The sequence below is a fragment of the Podarcis bocagei genome (genome assembly GCF_964188305.1).
Source record: "Podarcis bocagei genome assembly, chromosome: 1".
NCBI classification, from domain to species: domain Eukaryota; kingdom Metazoa; phylum Chordata; class Lepidosauria; order Squamata; family Lacertidae; genus Podarcis; species Podarcis bocagei.
Window position 1 is genome coordinate 114120409 of NC_138125.1, and position 18927 is coordinate 114139335.

Sequence of the window (18927 nt, forward strand, 5' to 3'; positions counted from 1 at the left end):
CTACTGACTGCTGTAGGAACCTCTGGAAGAAGTGTAATGGCATGCCTCTTGGTGCATTCTGCGTAAACTATAAAACTGAGAGCCAGCTACCCAGTGGTAGGCAGGTTTTGCTCTGATTTCACCAGTGCCTAACTGCGGCACTTTACTTTCCCTGTCAGGGTGAATGACAGGTACCAATTTGGCAGAAAGCAAAAGAGGGAAACAATCAATATGGGAACTGTATAGATTTCTTGCCATCCGCGATCCCATTTCTCAAGATTGCTCCCATCTGCGTACCTCCAGCCTCTTCTGTTCCTTAGGACTGCTCTTACCATGTGTGTTGGCCTGTTCAAGTGTATGATTAGCACACCAGTACTTTGGTGGCCCAGATGGGCATGCTGGCCCTGTAGTCCAGTGGTAGAGCATTCTGTATTGCACAGGTTCAATTTCTGGCATCTCCAGCTAGGGATGAGAATGTCCCCTGTCTGCAAACCTGGACACCCTCAGCCAATCATTTGTGGGCAAAACTGAGCTAGATCGTCCTATGCTCTGACCTAGTACAGGGCAGCTTCTCAAGGTCCTATGCTGGCATGCTAACATTGCATATGAATAAACCATGGTACGTGCATTTTACCGTGACTGAGCACACACAGAATATTCAGGCTTTACCCATGGCCCACATCTTGTAAAAATCAGGAGTGTGTTGCAAGAGTGGGACAAAACATTGAGAAGCGGCTTGTGTATTAACAAACAGATACTATGAAAATATTGATTTGCAGGTTGCAAATAGGTTGGTGATTACCTGAACACAGTTTTGTTCTCTCTTGCAATAAATTCCATTGCAACCATGTTCAGCTCATAATGCAAGTTCTAAATTAACACCCCAAATGTAGAGCATCTGAAGCAGCCAAGCCACATTCTAGATCCTTAAAAGGGCTTGTAATATTTTGGCGCCACTGCTGTTTTTGCTTCACAAAGGACTGATCACAAATCAACGGGTGCTGCCAGTGCTTTATCCACACAGAGGAAGCAGTTGACATAAATCAGAAACTAGGGTCCACAGGGCCAAAAGCCACAGCGGGTGCCTTCTTGACTATTATACTTTCTCCTGTGACTGTCTGTATGGGGGAATCCAACATCATGCAATTACTAAGCTATAATACAATAGCAACAGAGAGCTGCTTTTTCAGCACTGTCGCTTTGCATGCCACTTAATCACAAGGTTTTATTGGCACAGCAATTATGCTTATGCATTGCAAAAGCACAATATGATAAGCAGAACTGGAGTATCCAAATAATGGATCTGGATAAGCTTATTGCCTGTAACTATTATTATTCAACTGAGCTGGGAACATTTTTCAATTTTTTTGTGTTAAGACTTTGCAGGGGAAACTATAGGGCTGTGTTCACATGCACACACACACACACAATGGGCAAGCATCAGAATTCCAAGGTAATTACCCTGTTCATTAGTTTTGGGGACCAGACAGAATCAGAGATGTGTTAAACGTTTCACTGATTTTTAACGAACCTTCTTTCAAATCATCTTTCTGATAACATCCATGCTTGTGCATAATTTCAGAGTGTCTGTTTCTTCTGATGTACCACCCTTGCTTTGTTGCACCATAAAACTAACATTTCAAGATAAAGAGAAAGGAAGTTCTGCAAAAGGAACATTTGTATGCTACCACACATAGTTCTGTTACTAGAAATGGTGATTTGCCGAGCGACTCATAATATTGCTGCATGCATGCAATCAAATTATTTCATATTGAGAATAATAATTTAGCACAATCCAATATTGACTAAATAACACTATTTGATTTATTCTAACTGTATTGCTTGTGGCCTGGAGACTTGAGTAGGGATCAGGAATTTAAAATCCCAGGGCAAATCTGTAATATTCTAAGTAGGACCAGCTTGCCCCAGTTGCCAATGTGGAGGGCAAAAAGAGTGAGTGCAGGACAGTTGATACCTGTGGGCAACAGAACATCCCAATAAGTTTACTTTAGAAAGATGGTGGGTCTGGTCTTCTACCGTTTACCACCTCTAAGTGGCCCCCTCAGAAAACTAGAGTCTTGAACAGAATATACAGGTTAGTTTAGTGCTTGCTAATCTCTACTGCCTTCACCTGTGATTGCCAGAATACCATGAGACCCATAAATTCTGGCTGATAGGACATTCATCTTCCTTTTCTAAGAAAATGCTCTCGGGGTCTAAGTGCTTTGATGGATTGCTGCCTTGCCTTAGAATCAGAGAATTGTAGAGTTGGAAGGGATCACAAGGGACCATGTATTCCAGCTCCTTGCAGTGCAGGAATCTTTTGCCCAGCTTGTGGCTCAAGCCCACAACCCTGAAATTAAGAGTTGTATGCTCTACCAACTGAGCTATGTCCATCAGTATTGCTTTTTTAAATCTGAGACTAAATACTGAAACATTTTGTAGTGCATGAAGCCACGGTGAAGTCAACCGTGTTGTCACTTGGACTTGATTTGTGCAGACCGTGCCAGTGTCAACACTCAGTGTGTGCTTGAGTTTAGAGTAATACCAAATTCAGGCTTCATTGTACTTCTGCACTTCTAATAAACATCTTCCTGCTTGGATGCATTTTTTCTTTTCCATCTGAACTGCATGTCTAAAACGTGGCTTTATTTTCCTGCAAAAAGGAGGAAGATGCTACGAGCCTCATCGAAAAAGAGAGGAGACAGGCTTCCATCAAAGCCAAAGTACTACGTGTTCAAAAGGACTTGGAGAAGGCGCTACAAGACAAAGCAGGTGCCTTGAAATGTCGCCTGTATGCCTTGATATATTGGGTGTTATCATTCAATCCTTGACATTGCTTCTAGAGGAAACTGGCCTAGACAAGAGTCCACAGATCGATAGACTAAAGTCTTTCCTTATTATACCCCTGGAATTGAAGACAAATGTGTAAGGAAGCTATGTGCATTATTAGCCCTTCAGCACACAGCTTATTTACCTATACTTATTTATAAAACTTCTTACCTGCCCTTCAGCATAAGATTCCAGGGTGGAGTTAGAATAACAGAATATAGAGTTATAAGAACAGATAAAACCATTACAATTATAATGCACACAAAAGCGTTCCAAATAGAACAGTGCAGTGTACAAAACGGTATGGGATGGTTCCACAAAACAGCTTAATTTTCAAAGGGCAGGGGAAAGAGATCTCTTTAGCCCAATGTGAGAGCTGTACAATGAAGATGCTAGATGCACCTCTGTGGGGAGGTACAGTCGTACCTTGGTTGACAAACACTTTAGCTCCTGAATGTGGGAATGTTTAGGGATGCGGGGGAGAATATATTGTCTAAGATATCCTCTCCCAACTGGTCTTTACAAGTTCAACAAAATCAGCAGAGCTAACATTCCCCTTTTTTAAACACACGCACAGCAGATAGCTTGCTCAGACTCGTTAGAGTCTCTGTAAATATTTCCGGGTATTTTCCCCATTTAATCTCTCCTAAAATTAGACGCTACACCGTCTTCTGTAAAGTATAAAACATTCACAAGTAATCATCTGTTCACACAAAGGTTCCCAGAAGGCAGACTTAAAAGGTTATGACCTAGTTTAAATGTGGTGACTATCTCCTTATGAGAGAAAGCTCCCCTTTTCTTCTCTTGGCCCGGAGCCAAGGGGGCATCTTAGTAGTGCTGTTGTTAAGATGGCATCGATAGAGACAAGATGATCACCAGCCTGTGATTCTTTTCTACTTCAGGAGAGGCCACACCCTGATTCTTACATCCCACACTTTTGGAAGCTGAACGTCCGGCAGGGCTTCTGCGGCTTCCAATTGGCTGCAGGAAGCTCCTGCAGCCAATCAGAGGCCGTGCCCTGGGTGTCTAACATTTTGGAAGTCAAACGGACTTCTGGAACGGATTCCGTTTGGCTTCCAAGGTACGACTGTATGTATTTTCGGAGCTGCCACAGAAAAAGCCCTCTCAGGCTGCCATTCCTCATACTTTTGATGTGTTTTAACAAGAAGGGCCAGTAGGGATGGAGATAGTATTTCGTATATTTGGGGCCTAAGACATTTAGGGTTTTAAACACTTGAATTGGTTTGGAAACAACTGGCAACCTGTTGCATTATCGCAAACAATAAATGCACAAGTCACCCTTAGCTAACAGAGGAAGTGCCCACTTAATAGTCCAGGTTGGCTAGCCTCTTCCTTCTTGCCATGTTGAAAGTTAATAAAGGCAGTATTTAATTTAGGTTAATTTGTTCCCCTTGAATAGTTGATCACCTTGGGTCCTCCAGATGACTGCTATTGCTGCGTCTTTTATTACCTTGTCTGCTTTATCACAATATGATTGTACACCACTTTGTGGCCTATTGAGCCAAAAAACAGCTCTTAATTTTTTAATATAAATAAATAAGTCCTGGGAGTTTTCTAATGGCACTATAATGCTTTACAGTTGATTTCCAGAAACATTTTATGAAGCATTTGTTTTCCAGAGACATATGCATGAAAGATTAGCAAAGGTTCTGTGTGTGGGAAGAAACACTATAGTACAGATTGTTTAATCTTTTATAAATGGTTATTCCTTCAATATTCTTTTTAAAGGCCTGGAACGAATGCTTAACGCTTATACGGAATCTCCACAGTTCTCAGATGCAAAGAATCAGAATGATATCACTGAGCAGCTTGATGAGGTAACATTTTTTGACTGTAATCTCTAAATTAGTTTTATACCATCTTTTTAATGCCTGCCTGGGCTTAATTTGTGTTCAGTTCACATCCAGCTTTTACTAATAGCTAATGCCCATGCCTCAAACAATCACTAGAAAATCAACTGGGCAGGTTTGGAATAGAATAACCTGCCAAATTGGGTGTGATTTATTTAAGGACAAGAGATAATAAGAGAAGTAGTACATTTTAAACCGGAAGTCTGATTGTGTAATTATATTGAGGGAATTGCTTTGCAAAAAATATCTTTTAACAGGCAAATTTGCATACAAACGTGAGTGTATTAAGAAAAATCTGCAAACGTGTGAAAATGTGTAGAACTGAATTGAACATAGATTGGAAAAAAGGGAAAACGAAGGGAAATCGAAATTGAGATTCCCCCATCCCTAGGGTCAACTCCTGCCCCCACCCGAAATCAACATGAAGCAAAATACCATTTTACTAACAGTATTTTTATTTTTTTTAAAACTATATGTATTACTAGACATCTCTGAAAGTTATCCTTCTGCATGCAAACCACTTCAAGCTGGCGACTGTGCTTGCAGAAATTGAGCAGATGCCCAAACCAGTCGAACCCAGGAACTGCATTTCAAAATGGAAGGAAAAGGTACTATGAAGGGTTGTGGCCTATGTCAAAGCACTTTTAGGGAACATGTGTGAGGCTAATTTGCAGGATATGTGTTTACAGCCCAAGCCCACAAACTATTACAGCCTTCTGTACATCCTGGTCCTTTCACCTGCCATTAGTGGGACCAGAATGCCATGACTGGTAAGAGCATACATTTTGGAAAGATGATGATGATGATGATGATGATTACTACTACAATACAGCTAAACAAAAGCTTTTACTTACTCTTCAAAGTACTTATTTAGTTATCCTGTATCTTGAACTTTAAGTGTCTGGTTTGGCATCACAACTCTTACTATGATGGGGCAGAGTAATCTTTAGGAAGTCTTTTAGATTGCTAGATCGTGCTGCACACTAGTTTTCAACTGCTCACTTTTTAGCTGTTTTATAAAGAGGTCATTTTTCCAATGGAAATTTTGCCTGCTAGAGATGAGTACAGGGGATAATTATAAAAACTTAGAATCATAGAATGAAAGGGATTCTGAGGGTCTAGTCCAGCTATGGCCAAACTTGTTAGCTAGGGATGATGGGAGTTGTAGTCCAAAAACAGCTGGAGGGCCAAGTTTGTCCACCACTGGTCTAGTCCAACCCCTTGCAATGCAGGAATGTCAACTAGATCAAACATGATAGATGGTCATTCAACCTCTGCTTTAAAACCTCCAAGAAAGGAGAGACCACTGCCTCTCAGGGCAGTCTATTCCACTGTTGAACAACTGTCAGAATGTTATTCCTGATTTTTAGTTGGAATCTTTCTTGTCACTTCAATCCATTGGTTCAGGTCCTACCCTCTGGAGCAGAAAACAAGCTTGTTCCCTCTTCCATGTGACAGCCCTTGAGATATTTGAAGATAGCTATCATATCTCCTCTCTCTCCTCTTTACCAGGCTAAACATACCCAGCTCCCTCAACCATTCCTCATAAGGCTTGGTTTCCAGACCCTTGATCATCTTGGTCACCCTCCTTTGCACACATTCTAGCTTGTCAATATTCTGTTTAAACTGGGATGTCCAGAACTAGACACAGTAGTCTGACCAAGGCAAAATATAGAGGGACTATTACTTCCCTTGATCAGGACACTATACTTGTTTATGCAGCCTAGAATAGCATTGGCATTATTTATTTATATAGCTGTTGCATCACACGGTTGACTCATGTTAAGCTTGTGGTCTACAAAGACCCCTAGATCCTTTTCACATGTACTACTGGCAACTTCAAAAGTGATAAGGGATATAGTTTATTAGTGTTACTTGTAAAGATGCAGACTTATTATGAACAGAATTCTGTGGAAAGCTGCTTCATGTAAGAATTTATAACTGTTTGTCTGGGGTTTCTCTGCAGTAACCACCATAACATATGGAGGGGGAGACTATCAAATCATATCTTATCAATTGGGGATGAGTGAAATAGCCAAAATTTGTTCAGAGTATGCAAATGCTTACATGTTTACACTTAGCTATAGTTTGGCTTAGCATTGTGTGCAAACTGCACCCTGCGTTGTTCAAGTATATTTATTTTCACGTGCCTTTAGGTACAGTACTTTTGCCCAAAACAATTCAATTTTTAGCATTTCTCCTGTTAACAATGTTTTTTTCTGTCCCCCAAAACTGTTAGGACTGTGTGCATCACTCTGTGGCAATCACCCGCCCTGTTAAGAAGAAACATTTTAAGCAAACTTTGAGCACAGGGGCCACCAGTGAAGAAGGAATTAACAGGAGTTGTCCACCAGGTAAGGACACAATCCATTGCAGGATCAGCATGTGAAGTCTAGGGTTCTCTTCTCTCTCATAATCACATACAGTAGTTGGCAAAATGGCTGCCATTCTGGTGCAGTAGTACCTCGGTTTTTTAACGTCTCCGTTGACGAACATTTCGGTTTTGGAACACTGTAAACCTGAAAGTAAATGCTTCAGTTTTTGAACATGCCTCAGAAGTTCAACATGCCACACAACTTCCGCTGAGTGCAAGATTCTGAGGCCTGGCTGTTGGCTATTGAGTTTTTGGTTTTCAAACGTTTCAGAACTCAGAACAGTCTTCCAGAACGGATTACGTTTGAAAACCGAGGTACCACTGTAACAGTAGAAAGCTGAGGAGCAAGTGAAAGGTTTCTAGCTAGTAAGATGTCTCTCACAGTTTTGGTACAAATTAAAAACATAAAAAGCAGCTAAGCCTTCTGGGGGCTCAAATATTGTGTTAGTAATGATGATAATGATGATTTTATTATTTGTACCCCACCCATCTGACATAATAAAAGGCTTCCCTATACAGGGCTTCCTTCAAATGTCTTCTAAAGAATAATAATAGGATTATTCTTCCCCGTTCCTCCGTGGTGAGGCTCTGCATCTTCTGAGTGCTTGCCACCCTCCAGTTCTTCAAATTTATCATGATGGTGGGAAATGGGGCTGTCAGGTTCTAGAAATACGCACATACAGCTATACAGTATGGGTACTTTTTCTGTCTAGAAGCAAATAATTTTCCCTGCAAAAAAGGAAAACAGCAGTACAACTGCCAGGCCAAAATGGAAACTATAATCAAACATCAGTTTTCTTAAATAATTTAAAAGGGGTCAACATACCTAAAATGGAACAAAATACACCTGGCCCTTCAGATCCAAGCTGTTTTCAAATCTCTCCATCTCAAAAAGTACCGTATTTTTCGCTCTATAAGACGCACCAGACCACAAGACGCACCTAGTTTTTGGAGGAGGAAAACAAGAAAAAAAATATTCTGATCTCAGAAGCCAGAACAGCAAGAGGGATCGCTGCGCAGTGAAAGCAGCAATCCCTCTTGCTGTTCTGGCTTCTGGGATAGCTGCGCAGCCTGCATTCGCTCCATAAGACGCACACACATTTCCCCTTACTTTTTAGGAGGGAAAAAGTCTTATAGAGCAAAAAATACGGTAATTCAGGAGCTATAACTGGGTTGTTTTAAAAGAGCTAGTTATTACCACAAGACTGTATTTGTTATAGCTGCCATAAATATTATCACTTTTGTCCCAACTTTCCAGTAGCTGTTGGCAATTCAAAGCCAACAGCTCTACCGCCAGAGAATGGTGATTCCGTGTATGGAACTTGTACAGCTTTATATGATTACCACGCTGAAAGGGAGGACGAGCTCTGCTTGAATAAAGGTAACGGTAACATTTCCTCTCCTCTAATTTCAATGTAAGAGAAAAGCCCCACTGGATCAGACCCAAAGCCCATCTACTCCAGCATCCTGTTCTCAGTGGCCAACAGAGGGACTAGCTTGTAGCATTTCTGGCTAGAAAACCAGGGGTAGAGTTTTAACTTTATGCTGAAATAAACTCCTGGGGGAAGGACTAAAACCTGCCCACTCTCCATCTAGTTTGGCTCTAAGCATACATATGGAAGAACACTTAAAAGCACAAGCCATACTCAAGAATGGTTTATCTGGTTTGGTCTCCACAGAGAAACCCTTCTGTTCTTTTGAAGGATGATAGAGACAAAGTACTTTCTAAAGCCATGTAGCTTCCTTAAGAAACTTGTGTGAACAGCCTCTAAGATCTGGTTTATTTGACCAAGAAAGTTAAAGTAACACTATGCACATTCCTTTATTAGGTGATGTGATTGAAATTCACCAGAAGGAAGAGGATGGATGGTGGTATGGCTCTCTCAATGGGAAAATAGGTATTTTCCCTGCTACATATGTGGAAGAATTAATTCCCTCTACCACCAGGAGCCTCAATGAAGATGACGAAACGTCTTTTTAAACTGAAAAAACCACAACTGGGACAGACTGCAAGTGCAACTAACAATATGGATTTATTCACTTTGACAAGACATCAATTCAAGCTTCTCTAAGTGCCTGCTCTTTCTTTGTTTAGAACTTTTTCATGTTCTAAATAAAATTTTGAAAGGCATTATATAAAACTCAACTTTCATTCGTTAAATTATTGTCATTATCGTAAATAATTAAAAACAATTGTAATACCAAATTCCTTCTTAACTTTTTTTAAAGCAGTGATACCAGCACTAAAGTTGCAATGCTATACACAGTTCACTGCAAGTAAATCACATTGCACTCATTGAAGCTTACTTCTGAGTAGACATGTATAGGATTGCATTGTTAAGGAACCACGATATTGATATTTGTCATTTAATGGGACTGGTGTTAGCTTGTACTGGACAGGAAACTTTTTGTTGTTGTTTTTTAAGAGTTATACAGTAAAAGCAGACATTTACTATACCTTGTTGAGAGACTGAGTTTCATGTGCCCACATTCCATGGGCAGCTCTGAATGAAACAGAAGGCTTTAGGGGGAAATGACATCTGCCCTGCCTGGGCAGGGGGGGGGGGCTGGTAACCTAGAAACTGGTGCTACTAAATCAAGCAAAACTTTTTGATCTGCAAATGCAACCCTGTTCAAATCTGAGGAGCCCAGGATCTGATCTGTCTTAATGAAAAGCAGAGGCAGCATAGCCCATGTGCAACTCAAACTCTATCTGAAGGTCAAATAGTTACGATAAATGCCTACTTTCTTTTATTTAAACAGACAAGATATCCAGACAGATTTACATATATAACAACATATCATTTATAAGTCAAAGCGATGAAGGCTTTCCTGACGTTAGCAATAAATGCAGAAAAATTGCTGGTTTCCCTCACTCTTTGCTGCAGTTCTTCTATACAGTCCAGAGGAGGAAAACAAGAAATCACTAGGAGAAAATAGGGAAAAACATAAGTTGTTGCATAAGTTGCTACTTTATCCAAACTATGAAGTTAGTGAATCTTAATATACTGGAGTTAACAGTTCTTGCTGCAAAGATTAGATGATTTTTAAAAGCAGAAGCTAAACGCGAATGCCTTTTTACAGTGTGTGGAGAGAGAATGATGATCTGAGATTAGATTTATAGAAAACAGTTTCACTATGAAATGCAACAGTACTCAGAAACTTTATACATACCTTCATAAGCTCCCTCTTCATTTATGGTAAGGGTAAGTATGTATGGTTTCTCAAGATCTTTGTGGTCAACACAACGGAATATAAACTGCAAATGAGTCGCTGAAGGCAAAAACAATATTTTGTTAAGTGTGTCAGGTAACATTCATTTGCATGCGTTTCATGTCCCTGCAACATTTTACTAAGTCTTAAACTGCTACTGTATTTTTACCAAGCTAAAGGATTCACATTACATAGAAATGTATCTGCTCAGTCTAGAGAGCACCAGCCATCCTATTTTGTTCAAATTACGCTCTGAAGATTAGGGGGGCTGGATTCAGAGATCCACGGATGGAGTTCTGCTCATGGGATGCTTCTGTTCACAGAATGAAGAAATGAAAGTTTCATGAATTCCTCCCCCCGACTCCAAGTGAGAGGAAGCCTCAAACCACATGAGAGTTGGTAGAAGAGGCTGCAGGGCAAACTAGTAAAAATCATTTCGAGCGCTTTCCATGAGCAGAGGCCTCATTAGATCATGTGCCTCTTCAGTGAATAGGATTCCTATTCTGATGACTGATATCGCCCTAACTGATGACTTATATCATTATCATCTATATAATGCCACCATCCTACCCGTTTTCCATATTCCTAGCACAGTATATTGCTCAATCAAAAGTGCATTTGGAAGGGAAGAGAGAATGTGTACAATAACCCCAATTTCTGGCCTCTTCCTTATGGAAGTACAGTGGTGCCTCGCAAGACTAAATTAATTCGTTCCGCAAGTTTTCTCGCCTTGCGATTTTTTTCGTCTTGCGAAGCACGGTGTCGGGAAAGTTTTGGAAAAGCTTCAAAAATCACCAAAGTCTTTAAAAACCTCAAAAAAGGCTACCACACCGCGTTCTATGAGTTGCTCCTCGAAGTCAAGTCGCAACTGTATTAACGGTGTTAAGAAAAAGGAAACAAACTTGCAAGACGTTTCCGTCTTGCGAAGCAAGCCCATAGGGAAAATCGCCTTGCGAAGCAGCTCAAAAAACAAAAAACCCTTGCGTCTAGCGAGTTTTTTGTCTTGCGAGGCATTCGTCTTGCGAGGTACCACTGCATGCAAGTAAAACAATCCAAGATTGTGATAATTGATTGGATAGGCAACATGAACCCCCCCCCCCAAAGAAGCATGCATCATTTTGGTTTAGGTACTTAGAAAAGTGATAGCGTAATCACACATGATGTAATGCTAGGGTGTTCCATCTCGAAAAGTTGGTTTGTGAACAAAAAAGCAACCTGTTTGTTGCCATGATTGCAAAATCCTCTTTTCCCTGCTGCCCCTGTAAAATGAGATTACTGACAGCACTGAACAGTTGTGGTGGCTGCTTCTCACTCATCTAGATAGGACCCAGAAAGGACCGGAACTATCAGCACCAATTATCCATTAGACAATGAACTTGCAGCACACGAGTATATGCTGGAGGAAATGGCTTTCTCCTTTACAGCAGCCTTTTGTACAGATGGTAGGGCAGACTTGCATGGGAAACTGTTTCTATTCAAGTTCACACTTGTTGCACTTTTTATTAGGCAGTTAATGGATTAATTCTGCTACAGCAAAACAATACTAGTCACAACCTGAAATTATAGAAATGAACACATCAGTCTTACCACCAGTTTTGCGTATTTCTAACCCAAGCCGCTCTTTAAATAGTTTTTCAGACTTATGAAGTCTTTCCATGATTTCTTCTGGGGGCTTGCTTTTAACTGAGATTTAAACAAAATAAGACACAGTGTTCTTTTTTCATCCATGCCATTAACCTAAAGTTGTATTTTTTAAAAAACTATTTGATAAACCTATCAAATCTTGGCCTCTCTTGTTTGCTGCCTCGTCTGAATTCTACAAATGAGGAGTTAATCCATGTTTATATATATATATATATATATATATATATATATATATATATATATACACACACACACACACACACACACACACACACACACACACACACACACACAAACACACACACACACACACACTATTTAATGAGCCACCTGCCCCATCAAAATTTCATTTTCTTGATGTGGCTTGTTCCTACTCAACTGAATACTTTAATATGAATACATCTTTCCCACCAATGTTTTTTTTTTTATATTAAAGTATTTTGATGGGTCATTTTGCTTCCCAAGTTAGAAAGCAAGCCTTACTATATAATCCTATGTATATCTACTCAGAAGTATGCCAAGGATTGCAGTCATAGTCCTTTCTATTGCCCTAAATGTAACACACTTGTAAAGCTCCTAAAAGTGTCATATTTTAATGCATTTATTCAGAAGTGACACTTGCTAAGCTGCCAGATTTTTATAAATCACAGGCAAATATATCATACATTTTAGTACACATTTCACTATGGGGAAATCATCTTCTTGGAGTTAAACTAACGTGATGTGGCCCTTTGCCACACATTTCTCAAATAGTATGGCATTTTCCAATCTCTCCAGAACCAGAATTCATTATCACCATTTTGATTGTGACTTACTTTTACTTTTTATGATCAATTCTTCTCTGAGCTCTTGAATAGTAGCCATCAAGTCTGCCTCTTCCTTTCTGCCATCCTTAAGGCCAGCAAGTACTTCGGATAATTTCTCTTGTTTTTCCTCAATGGATTTGTTCTTCTGACAGGCTTCTACAAGCAACAGGGAGAACTTGGAAAACTTTGCTCACTGCTCACCCCATATTCCTGATTATTTACAAACAAGTTGAAAAGCATTGCTACCGATATTAATAATTGGCAGACCCCACCTCTTATATACTACCATTGTGAGAACTGTCCACTTATTCCTATAATCAGCTTCATGCTCATTAACAAGTTTCTAATCCAGACAAGGACCTGTCCTCTTATCCCATAAATGCAAAGTCTGCTGATTAATCTTTAGTAACAGAACAACAGTTTGACATTTTAGAAACAGAGGCAGCAGCACATCCTATTTTGACGCTTGAGGCAAAACGGGAAGTGGCACCCTGCCCTGCTGTTACACTGCACGCCCTGCCGTATTTGCCATGGCAGAGAAGCACTGGTGCTTTTTTCAGACAATATCTCACTGATTTGAGGTGAGATCTCGCATAAAATGGATGTGATCTTATCCAAAATTGGCACTAATGGCAGTGCTTCTCTGCTGCTGGCAGAGGGGCAAAGCAGGGTACCTTCAAGAATGACACCTGAGGCCGTGGGCTCACCCTGCTTAATGGCTGGGCCATCTCTGGAAGCCAATATCTATAAGCTAACACAACAAAGCATTTCTCAACTCCCTTCTCACTATATTCAAACCTTGTTTTCAACCACCACATTTTCCCATGTCCCCCACCTTCGCTCGATCTACTCAAACCTCAGCCATGGTTCAAAACTGCCACTCCCTATCCCCCCTTAGTGTTGCTTTATCCCTGCTCTACTCAAACCTCTCCATCTTCCATTCCTTAGCTGCTTCAAATGTTGTTTGACTCCTAGTACTATGTGTTGTCTTCTACATTAAGTTCCAGATTCCATGTAGCCATTTAGAACAGGTATTTTATTAACAAGCAAGCATTCATATCTTTTCAACATCCATTATTTAACCGTCTCTAACTAAACAAGCTAAGTGACAGGCTCGCTCTAAGATTTCTATACACCTTAAAGATACAGTAAGATTTGTCTGCAAACGTAAGAGGGCTATAGAATTGGAGGGAGGAAGAGGCATGGAAATGGGGGCAGTCTCAGTGCAAGCAAGAGCTGAGAAAAGGAGGGAGGGAAAGGGAGGTGAAGATGAAAATGGGGGAGTGCAAAGGGAGTTCACAAAAAAGGAGGGAGTGGGCAGCATGGCCATGATTGCGAAGTGAAAGAGTATGACAGTGACTTCAGAATAGGAGGGGCTATTTGCTTCATTATTGGGCAGAAGGTGAAAAGGGTGCTTAGGAAGAAGGTGGCATCAAGTTAGTTTGTGTACAGGGTGGGGGTTGCAGAAAAGGGGAGACAAGAAGGTATGTACCCATGCAAAAATATTTCATGAACAACTCATACTCTACCATCTGTGTACTCATGAAATTTAGTGATCATCTTGTCCCCATCTATTAATCTGTTCGACCATTTATCTGTAATTAAAAACAAAACAAAACAGAGTTATTTGCCAGCCCACTCCTGAAACATTTGTGCTGGTTTATAAACAATGTATACAAAACAGATAACTTTTGCTGATAAGCTATGCTGAAAGTCTTGGCCCTCACCAAATTTTATTTATACCCAGATATGCCTCCCCAACCCAACATTGCTGAGAGACAAGTGCAGGAGATGGGATGACATGGGTGTTGGGAAACTGCCAGGGAGATAACGTCCATCTGAGCCCCCAAGCCGGAGTTCTGGACGTCCATCGGCCTCCCGTAGTCACGCAGATCCAACAGTTAGGGGCACAAAGCCTTAGAAATTCCTAGCCACATTCCAGGGCTTGGTGCACCCTCTTTCAGCAGAAACGCAGCCAAAAGCTTGCATCACAGAAGAGTATAATTTACAGACTTTATTTAGCGTTTAACAGAACAAAAGAAAACACGTCCATTCTGTCAGCGTCTCTGAGCCGACTGAAATCGAAAGGAATATCAGAACAATAAACATCCTGTGATCAGGACATGCGCAGACTCTTACAGAAAGCCTGCTCCCTTTTAAGGTGGAACGGAAATATCCTACCCAATTTGTCTTTTCTTTCTCCCCCACCAGCCTCCCTCCCAACAGCTTCTCAGCCATGGAAGGGGACTGCTACTAGGGTGTGTCCTGCATTCCACACATGTTTTAAAGAACACCATTTTCTCAGAATTGCAGTTTAGCATCCCTTGCACATAGGAAACTGTTTCTGTGTAGAGCACCTTTGCCTCCGTGGTAGGAAGTGTCAATTAACAATAATTTAATAGCAATAACCCATATAAAATTGTACCTGAAAGTTTGCATAAAGACTCCATGCATAAATCACTCAGCCTCAGCGTCTGGTCAATCTTCTTATTGCTACAAGTGGTTTTGAACTTAGTCCATAATTCCTTCATGTGTTCTGCAAGTTTTGCCAGTTCATCATCACCTTTTTCCTGGGCCATGATTCTAAAAATAGATTATGGTAGTCACTCAGAAGTTTCTCCAGGCTTCTCCAAGACAGGCTTGCTGATTTCCTGGGCAAACGTAAAATAATTGCTTATTGAAAAATCCCATGTATCCAAGTCATTTAGATTTTAAAGGGCAAAAATCTAGGTATCAGAATAAGTGTTGGGCTGTTTACAACTGAATGCTATCATTAGCCATAAAAGCTTGCACAAGGCCCTATGTAATTCTCAACATGACAAAACATATAAAATTAATCCTAACACACACATAACCTTTCAAAATGAATACAACTTAATTCTTTAAATACTAAATAATGATGGAGCCAAATAAATTTTTAGTGGGAGTGAGTTTCATCAACTGCCAAGAAAGCCTTGCTCTTGGTAACTGCCTCTTAGTGATGGGTGAGACTGCAGGGCCTGATTTTCTGTTATAAGGTTTTGTATGAACAGGCAACCCTTCGCATAGACAAGTCCCAAACCCAAAATATGTTACCAGTACAGAATTGCTGCAATTTGCAGTATCCTGTGCCAAACGGAGTTACCAAACCATCTTTAAAAGCTACCTTACTTACAGTGCTAATAATTCAGCTTGGAAGGAGTCAGAGCATGACTTACTAGATCAAGTTTCCCCAGGAATATGATCGCAGCAGGCAAACTAGCTTGGCCACTGATACTCCTTGCACCGCCATTGGCAATGTTTGGGTGCAGATGCTCCCTTCAACTACAGCTCACCTTCAAGGGAAGTGTAAATCCCTCCCCTCACACAAGACAAGCTGCCCAACTCCATCCAGGTGTTGCCAGCTTTACCATTTTAAAAAAGGGGTGTGAGGTCAAAGAAGCTTTCCAGGGGAAGAAATCCAGTAGCAAAATCAAACCATATGTAAGAAGAGATGAAACTGTTCACCCTCAGGATAGCTCAGTTGGTAGAGCATTAGATTCTGAATCTCAGGGCTGTGGGTTCAGGCCCCACGTTGGGCTAAAATATTCCGGCACTACACGGGGTTGGACTAGATTACATCTGAGGTCCCTTTCAACCCTACAATTCTATGATTCTTTGAAATCCAGTTGGCGGAGTAAATAAAAAGCCAGTCCTGCTTTCTGACCGGCCACTTCCTTCCTTTCTTTCTTTCAAGAATCTTCCTGAAAATGAGACCCTCACGACGTTAATGACGATGTCTCTCTAATAAGTTTTTAATCATAGAATCATAGAGTTGGAAGAGACCACAAGGGCCATCGAGTCCAACCCCCTGCCAAGCAGGAAACACCATCAGAGCACTCCTGACATATGGTTGTCAAGCCTCTGCTTAAAGACCTCCAAAGTAGGAGACTCCACCACACTCCTTGGCAGCAAATTCCACTGTCAAACAGCTCTTACTGTCAGGAAGTTCTTCCTAATGTTTAGGTGGAATCTTCTTTCTTGTAGTTTGGATCCATTGCTCCGTGTCCGCTTCTCTGGAGCAGCAGAAAACAACCTTTCTCCCTCCTCTATATGACATCCTTTTATATATTTGAACAAGGCTATCATATCACCCCTTAACCTCCTCTTCTCCAGGCTAAACATGCCCAGCTCCCTTAGCCGTTCCTCATAAGGCATCATTTCCAGGCCTTTGACCATTTTGGTTGCCCTCCTCTGGATACGTTCCAGTTTGTCAGTGTCCTTCCATTGGAGTCCCTTCCAAATCTACAACTCTATGATTCTAAGCAGGGATCGTAAGGGGCTCCCCAGCCCCCTAAGTATGGAAATAGACTATTTAACATGAAAAAAATCAGGAGATTCTTTTTTTAAAAAAAGTTTCTACTTTGCCTGGCAAGAACTGAATTCTCTCTCTGTGTGTGCATAAGTGTGTGTGTGTGCGCCCACCCACCCCCTATATACACACCACTCAAAAACACATATATACCATACATAGCCACACACTATCTATCTATCTATCTATATATACACATACACTACATATATAAACATACACACACAGATATACTATACTGTATAGATCCACACACTATATATACACACACACTACACATATACATACACTGCATATACGTACACACATATACAGACACACATTCACATAATATCCACTCACTATCTATACATTATATATACCATTATATGTGTGTACACACATACGCATACGCATGTACACATACGCATGTGTACACACACACACACACACACACACACACACACACACACTACATATTTATATAACGATAGACGAGTCCTCCTCTCCCCCCCCCCCCCATACCAAGGGACGTCGCGGCTGCAAACCGGAGCCTGTCTCCCGGCTGCGAACAAGAGTCCGTGTCCAGATCGCCTTGTTCTCGGAGCGGGGCTGCGACTCAACGCACGCCCCGCGCGCCGCCTCCCGACTCGCTCAGCTCTGCCGCCGCTTTGTTCAAAACGCGCGTCGCCTTCGCGCCCGCCGCCAACGGCCAACGGCCGCTTTCCTCCTTCGCGCTCAGCGTGCGCCGCACAACGGACCCAGCGATTGGTCCGCGTGCATTGAAGTCACCGGCGACGTCAGGTTCTCTCTTCGCTATTGGCCAAAGAGATGACGGGTGACGATTTGCATGATGGGAATTGTAGTTTGGTTTTCTCTCAACGACGAGAGCGGGTTAAAGCGCCCAACACGTCCCCTAATACTCTGACTGCTCTCAGATCACGAACGGCCTCTCTGATCATGCTTCCCGCAGGGGGTGCTACCTTGTCACCGAATCAGAGAGTTGGAAGGGATTCCCAAAGGTCATCCAGTCCAACCCCCTGCAATGCAGGGAAATCTCAACTAACGCATCCAGGACCGATGCCACCCAACTATGCCAAGCTCCAGACTAGTTGTTTATATATTGTGTATTATTGTGTGTTGATATTGTAAACTGTAAACTGGGAAGAGCGGAGGTATAGAAATGTAATAGGTAATAAAAATAATAGTAATAAAGTTATAGGCTAGTGCTATCTTCTACTACTATTTATTGAATTTATATACTGCTCTATACCCAGGGGTCTCAGGGCAGTTCACAGAATAAAATCAAGATATAAAACCACAAAATACCTAAGAAAAATAAAAACAACAACCCAATAGCCTGGTAGTGGTTCTTCAAGGATGCTACCTGACTTGACTGACACTGAAACACACAAACACACCTTTTAACTGGAGATCCCAGGGACTGAACCTATATTTAAAGCTCTTGTCTCATGGTAACAGTCATGGCAAAGAATCCTGAATCTTGTAAGTGCACTGGAGTCCCGAGCCCTACCTAGGGATAGGGGAAATAAAGGGTGGCATCTAAGATGTGCCCCTGATGCATCAGGCCAAAGGCCCTCATCCAGCATTCTGTTCTCACAGAGGTCAACCAGATGTGTGTGGGAAAACCACAAGCAGGATTTGAATACAAGAGCCCTCTCCCCTCCCTGTGGTTTCAGGAGCATACTGCCTTCAACAGTGGAAGCAGAACTTAACCATTGTGGTTAGTAGCCATTGATAACCTTATTCTCCATGAATATATCTAATGCTCTTAAAACCATCCAAATTGGCGGCCCTCACTTATCTTCGGGAAGCAGATTCTATAGTTTAACTATACAGAGTGTGATTAAATACTTTATCTACCGTATTTTTCGCTCT

The 18927-nt window shown here is 41.3% G+C and overlaps 2 protein-coding genes across 5 annotated transcripts in view; one reads left to right on the forward strand and one right to left on the reverse strand.

The window, feature by feature from the left end:
• The window catches only part of NOSTRIN (nitric oxide synthase trafficking), a 33123-nt gene extending 23861 nt beyond the window's left edge, over positions 1–9262 (forward strand). The window contains exons 11-16 of one of the 3 annotated variants that reach the window (XM_081180639.1): positions 2646–2754; positions 4561–4649; positions 5168–5290; positions 6922–7036; positions 8315–8437; positions 8886–9262. In XM_081180639.1, coding sequence (XP_081036765.1) covers positions 2646–2754; positions 4561–4649; positions 5168–5290; positions 6922–7036; positions 8315–8437; positions 8886–9037 — 711 coding nt within the window. In that variant the 3' untranslated portion in view covers positions 9038–9262. The remainder of the gene's footprint in view (positions 1–2645; positions 2755–4560; positions 4650–5167; positions 5291–6921; positions 7037–8314; positions 8438–8885) is intronic. The other 2 variants (XM_081180640.1, XM_081180641.1) reach the window with 2 other exon arrangements.
• Positions 9263–9784: 522 nt separating this feature from the next.
• SPC25 (SPC25 component of NDC80 kinetochore complex) lies at positions 9785–17758 on the reverse strand. Of its 2 annotated transcripts, none has more exons than XM_081183634.1 (7): positions 17554–17758; positions 15145–15370; positions 14249–14314; positions 12729–12875; positions 11857–11952; positions 10231–10329; positions 9785–9982 (listed from the first exon to the last, which is right to left on the reverse strand). In XM_081183634.1, exons 2-7 carry the CDS (start codon positions 15296–15298, stop codon positions 9858–9860), a joined length of 687 nt encoding a protein of 228 aa, XP_081039760.1. In that variant the 5' UTR covers positions 15299–15370; positions 17554–17758; the 3' UTR covers positions 9785–9857. The 2 variants fall into 2 exon arrangements, with proteins under 2 accessions (XP_081039760.1, XP_081039759.1); XM_081183633.1 differs by having other exon boundaries at positions 15145–15302; positions 17554–17757.
• Between the last annotated feature and the right edge of the window lie 1169 nt (positions 17759–18927).

What these genes read in the sequence shown, in the direction of transcription:
- SPC25 (XM_081183634.1), bottom strand. Translation starts at nt 15,298, where the DNA reads ATGGCCCAGGAAAAAGGTGATGATGAACTGGCAAAACTTGCAGAACAC. An exon ending in GTCTTTATGCAAACTTTCAG is followed by an intron (nt 14,315 to 15,144) that starts GTACAATTTTAT and finishes TTTTAATTACAG; the next exon opens with ATAAATGGTCGAACAGATTA. An exon ending in AGAAATACGCAAAACTGGTG is followed by an intron (nt 10,330 to 11,856) that starts GTAAGACTGATG and finishes TTTTGCCTTCAG; the next exon opens with CGACTCATTTGCAGTTTATA.